The sequence below is a fragment of the Marmota marmota genome, unplaced genomic scaffold, assembly GCF_001458135.2.
Source record: "Marmota marmota marmota unplaced genomic scaffold, marMar, whole genome shotgun sequence".
Classification (NCBI taxonomy): Eukaryota; Metazoa; Chordata; class Mammalia; order Rodentia; family Sciuridae; genus Marmota; species Marmota marmota.
This window is the reverse complement of record NW_025999960.1, coordinates 9,115,478-9,121,777: the sequence shown is the minus strand read 5'-3', so window position 1 is coordinate 9,121,777 and position 6,300 is coordinate 9,115,478. Positions and strand designations below refer to the sequence as shown.

The following is a 6,300-nucleotide window of genomic DNA, read 5'->3' as shown; positions in this document are numbered from 1 at the left end:
TGTGTGTGTGGGGGGAGGTTTCTTGTTTGTTTTCTCTCCTCCCTTTATCTTGGGTTAGAATACTCACAGGTTCATTGTTTATAGGAAATTGTGAAAGTGATTAGTGTTTGGAAAGTCTGTGGTAGTTGTTTTTGAAGTGTGGAATGAGGAACTGTAGGGGTCCCTTAAGCCCTTTTAGTTAATTTATGCATTTCAAACTGTTTTCATAAGAACATGGGGCCATAATTTTCCTTTTTCACTGTGTCCACACATGTAGTGATGGTGCAAAAGCAGTGGTAGGTGAAAACAGCATTTTAGCATGAATCAGGGCAGTGGCACTAAATTGCCACATTCATTCTAATCTTTACCACCATGCCAGTGTAGTAAAAATAATGCCAGTTTCCCTTAAGAATATCCTTTATGAAACGAAGAGTTAGTAGTTTTATTAAGTCTTTGTCTTTAAAATATTCTGATGAAATGAAAAGTGCATGTGAAACACTTCTGTGGCATCCCAAAGTGCAGGGGTTGACTGCAAAGGGAAAGCACTTGAGAAGTTGCTTTTTTTTCATAGAACATCATTTTTTTTGAAAGGCCATCTGACAAACTGGTTATTCAAAATTGGATATTTAGGCTAGGATATATAGCTCAGTTGGTAGAGCACTTGCCTGGCATGTACTAGACCCTGGGTTTAATCCCAGCACCATGAAAAAGAAAAAAAGTATACTTTCAAAATTGGATATTTAGCAGTTAGTGTCTTAAAAATGGATACAGTAAGTTTTTTACTTAAAGGGAACAATTTATACTATTTGTTGTCAATAATAAAAATGACAAATGTAAACTAGAATTTTTGAAAGCTTTTAACTTCAACAGTGAGTTTTAGAGCCTCTGAGTCCTTTCTGTGTATTTTTGTATGTATTTACTGTTTTTGCTGTATTGGGGATTAAACTCAGGGCCTCCCACGTGCTAGGCAAGTCCTCTGCCTCTGAGCCACATTCCAAGCCTTTAAAATTTTTTTAAGTTGCCCAGGCTGTTCTTGAACTTGGGATCCTCCTGCCTCAGTCTCCCAAGTTGCTAGTATTATAGATGTGTGCCACTGGGTCCTGCTCTATTTTTTCATTTTTTAAGTTGTTTTGTTTTTTTCTTTTGAATACTTTAATGACTTTTTCTGATTAGTGGTAATATCAATGAATGTAATTTCTGATATTTTATCATGAAATATGTCAACATTAGGAAGGGCTGCATAACTCTGAACCCATATTTCCTAAAAATCAATATGTGAGAATTCAAAACCATGCATAGATAATTCCTTCAAAATACAAAATAGCAAAGGGTTTTAGGGGAATACTATGAAAACTTTGTTGTGTAGTTTTGATTTCAAATTGCAACTAAACCTTTGGGGGAAAAAAACTGTCTTTAGTATCAAAGAAGAATATTTACAATTATTTAAGAAAAGGCTACTTAAATACCTTCTCCCTTTTTTTGACTACGTATCTGTGGGAGTCCAGATTTTCTTCATATTCTTGAACCAAAATGACATATTGCAAAAAAAGTGAATGCAGAAATAGAAATGACAATCCAGATGTCATGTATTAATCCTGATGTAAGAGACTAGCAAAAATATACAGTGTCAGAGGCTGGGGATATAGCTCAGTTGGTAGAGTGCTTGCCTCTCCTGTATAAAGGCCCTGGGTTCAATCCCCAGCACCGCCAAAAAAAAAAAAAAAACAAAAAACAGTGCCAGTTTCACCCAAAATTATTTTTGGAAAATACAGATTTTTTTCAAGAAAGTATCATTTAATTAATGTGATGTTTTATTGTTTAATTTTTTTTTTTGATTGGAACCTAGGGCTTGGTGCATGCTAGACAAGTACTCTACCATTGAGCTTATATGCCCTTAACCCCTGTTTTTGTTTCCAGTATAATAATGATAGATAAAATCTAAAGAGAACTTGAGTGTGTATGAAGTGATGGTTTAGAATTTTATTAGCTTAGCTTTTTATACAGAAAAAATTGACTTCACCAGGCATTCTTTTTCTTTCCTTTATTTTTTACTAAATGAAGTTTCTCTGATAACTGGTGTTCTTCCTAATTGTTAAACTCATTGGCTGAATCTCAGTCTTCTTTCAAAGTCAACTCTATGGTGTTTGATATTGCTATCTTTGTTTTTAAATTGGAACACTTCTTCTGAATTTTCCTTTTAAGTTTTTTAAATCAATTTCTGCCTAACCATGTTTTACTTCTCTATATTCCTTATCCTGTATGTGGCATAAACTTCTTTCTGGAACCTAAGCTGAAACTATCATTGTCTCAGCTTTGATTCTAACTTCTTGTCATTCCTTATATACATCTATTTCTCCATCTCAAATCTATTCTTTTTTGAGTTTTTGTAGCTGTAGTTCAGAAGTCATATATTATTTTTTTAACTGAACAAATTGATCTCTGGAATGCTACTAATATTTTTTTTTTTGAAGACTATCTGGTAATGTTGGTCCCTACATATTAAAAAAAAGTGGTCTGCTGTGGCTGCTGAATAATGATGAACTTCTAAGCATGACGTTCAAGGCTGTAATAATCTATCCCCAAATTGCCTTTTTGGTGTCATTTCCTGCTGCTTATCCTAATCAGTCCTGTGCTATATCAGCATTGAAGTATATTTATCAGATGATACTCCTAAAGAAACCACCTGGAATTACCCTCTCCCTAACTCCAGTTAGCATTCATGTTGTTTCTATGTACGTATGTATGTATGTATATGTAATTATTCCTAGAGGATCTATAAGTTGTAGTATAATTGTCTAGATTTTTATCTACTCTACAGGGCAGAGACTCTGATTCATTTTGGTATACCCCAAACTAGTAAAGTACCTGGATCATTATAGGTATATAAACTTTTTCAATTAATGTTCCTTTAGTTTTGATTTTCTTTTTTGATGCTGATATTGGTTTTCCAATAATTTTCAAAGATTGTGTTTGAAAAATACAGGCTATTTTGTTCATAAGTTGTAGGTTTATATTAATTGTTTTAGCATTATTTCAATGATAATGTTGTATATGAATTCCTTAGTACTTTAAAGGTGTAGCTTTGGAAAGTTGTTGTTATTCTTATGATCTCATTTGAAACCACATAGGTCTTGTTATGAAATATAATTGTTGACTAAATTGTAAGTTCTCTTGTGAATGACTTTAAATTTAAGATAATTTTCCTTGAGAGCCTATCAAAAACTAAAATATTCTGTACGTAAATTTGTGGTATTTGAGATTAGTTGAAAAATAGCATTTGGATTTTATATTTGTTTGGACTGTACTGAATTTAAAATAAAATTGGAACTAATTGAATTTAATTATAATTAAAATGAAACTAAATTTTATGATTGAGGTAGTAATGTTTTATCTATAAACTTGTACTTTCTTTATGAAGTACTTCAAACTGAACCCAGGGCCTTACATTGGCATTACCTCTGAGCCACATACCCAGCCCCACATTATCGTTCAGTTACATGTATTCATCCATTTCCTTGCTGCTCTTTGAGTTTCTTACGTGAAATTGGAGTTTTTTGTTACTTTTTTGAAGGTGCTTGGCAGAATGCCTTGGAAATAATGTGTTCAATAGAGGTTTGTTGAAGCAGGTGTATATAGATATTAGGAAAAAACAGGTTATTGGGTTTTTAAAAATACAACCTTTGAAAAAGTGGGAATTCTGATGTAGGATATGTAAGTCACTATTTGCCCTTCCATACATATGAGTGCATTATTGGAAGTGGTAATGACAAAATCGTAAAATTCTGCACAAGCTTATTGGGCATATATCATAGATCATGAACGATGCTAAGATGATAGAACTATGGATGACTCTGTTTTAGGCCTCTAAAGAGTTTGAATTCTGGCACGGACGATAAATGGTATTTGCAAATGATACACAGAAAGAGTTTAAAATAAATTTTCAAACATAGTCCTAGTTTTTGAAGAAGACCCATTCTCAGATTAAGTATGAAATCAGTTTTTTTGACTGATGGAATTAACACATGCCTGTAATCCTAGCAACTCTGGAGACTGTGGCAGGAGGATCAAAAGTTCCAAGCCAGCCTGGGCAGTTTAGCCAGATCCTTTCTTAGCATCATGGCCAATATGCAGTTTGGTTGATTACCTTTCTCCCCTATGAAATTTCAGCCAAATGATAGTCTTTGAAAGGGCTGCTATTTCATTGCTGGTTAAAACTTTCTTTTTTGTATACAAATGTGTGTATATTTCAAAGAAACTGTTATTTTTTAAGATGATAGTTGTCATATAATTGAAGTAAGATTTCAGTAGATCAAAATTTTCTGCCAAGTGTATTGCCCATATATCTAACCTTGAAGGAAAGAGGAATAAGCAAAGAAACTTTACCCAAGTAGGCTAATCTTAATAAATCTCTTTGTTGAAGAGAAAAGGATCCAAAAATAAATTAGTATTCAGAGAACCTGGGTTTAATCTAGAGTCTAATTCCTCTTCATCATCAGCCATATAGAGTGGCTTGAGGCCAATAAAAGGATATATAGGAGTGCATTTTGAACACAATAAAGCATTACACCAGTGCTTTGCCTATACTAAATTTACATACTAAACACTTTAAAAATAATCTCACAAACCATCCTTTTTTTAAAAAAAAAATTTGTTTTTTAGTTATAGTTGGAAACAATACCTTTATCCCATTCATTCATTTCTATGTAATTCTGAGGATCCAACCCAGGGTCTCACACGTGGGAGGCGAGCGCTGTACTGCTGCGCCACAACCCCAGCCCTCACAAACCATCTTTGAGAAACAATTTTATAATAGGATTACCTTGTTAAGTTTAATGCCTCTTTCTTGTTGGTTATGTTATCAGTCACCTTCAATATGCTATTCAGGAGTTTGGTTTTGTTTTCCTTTTCTTTAAACATAATTGTAAGGCCTTTTTATCAGTGGCAGTAAATGGTGACCTTTGCCATTAAGGAATATATTTGAACAATTATTGTTATGTTAATTTTCAGTTATTGTAGTTTTGGGGGGGGGGAGTAGGAATTTACTTGTGTAATGCTTCACTGTGTTCAGGGTGGGTTCCTATTTAGCCTTCATTTGCTTATCAACCTCCCTATGCAGCTAGTGAGGAAGCTGGTCATCTAGTCACAGAAATATATTAGACCCTAGATTGAAACCCAGGTTGTCACAACTACTGGTTGATCTTTTCACCCTTTCTTCCCTGGTAAAGAGGTTTATAAAATTATCCTACTAGGTGAAATGTTTCTTTGCTTATTCATCTTTGCTTCAAGGTCAGATATGGGCCATTATATTTGGTAGAAACATTCTGTGGTGTATCAAGTTTTCATTCAAGGATTTAAGTGGGATTTTCAAAACCATGTATTTCCCTTAAGTAATTATCCCTTTAAAAAAAGTATTAGTAAATAATTCTTTATAGCTTATAATTTTAGTGGTATTGCAAGTATATAAAATATTATGTAATTGTGACTTTATTCATTAAATCAAATATTTGTTGAATACCTACACTGCTTCATTTATCAGCTTTCATGATTACTACTTAAACTTTGTTATGTGAGCTGTGATTAGTAACAATTTACTTTAAAAGATTCTGTATCCATTTGGTAATTTTGTTTATTCTAGAAAGTTATAGAATTATCATTAGAGAATTCTCAAGCAAAGGAGCTTTCCAAGATTCTCCAGAGTGGTCATTTCCTGAGATAGACTACTTACTTTACACATGAAAAAGGATGAACATCTAGAAGCAGTAACACACACCTGTAATCCCAGTGACTTGGGAGGCTGAGGCAGGAGGATCTGTAAGTTCAAGGCCAGCCTTAGCAATTTAGTAAGACCCTACGCAATTTAGGGAGACCCTGACTCTAAATTAAAGTGCCTGTAGGTTCAATTCCTAGTAACCCTTCCTTCCCACCATCAAAAAAATTAAAACAGTCTTCAGAGGGTAGACTGAGGGGTTTGTGGTAAGAATATTGGTATTAAATGTTCAAAATGGGTTGAGATCACTATTGTTTGCAAATCCTTCTTATTGGGATTTTCAGCTACCCTGGAAGATTCTAGTGGTAATGTTTTAGCAATCTTCTGGGTGGGATCTTCTCTGGGTTTTTTTTTTTTTTTTGGTGGTGGGGGGGAGACTCATGGCTCTACCTAATGTCCTGTTTATAGTAAAAAACACAGGCCAGAAAGATTGTGACTTGTTCAATAGCTGGTTAATGTGAGGTTCACATATCTGATTAGCCAGTCACTTTTATTATCTTGCTGTGGTAGGAAGTAGGTTTGTCTAGCAAGTATCTCCTTAAGGATTTTTTTTT

At 33.8% G+C, this 6,300-nt stretch overlaps 1 protein-coding gene across 1 annotated transcript in view; it reads left to right on the top strand.

The window, feature by feature from the left end:
* Window positions 1–2,529: 2,529 nt before the first annotated feature.
* Window positions 2,530–6,300, top strand: part of Yaf2 (YY1 associated factor 2) — a 63,243-nt gene continuing 59,472 nt past the window's right edge. Inside the window, exon 1 of the mRNA XM_048802442.1 lies at window positions 2,530–2,715. Coding sequence (XP_048658399.1) covers window positions 2,530–2,715 — 186 coding nt within the window. The remainder of the gene's footprint in view (window positions 2,716–6,300) is intronic.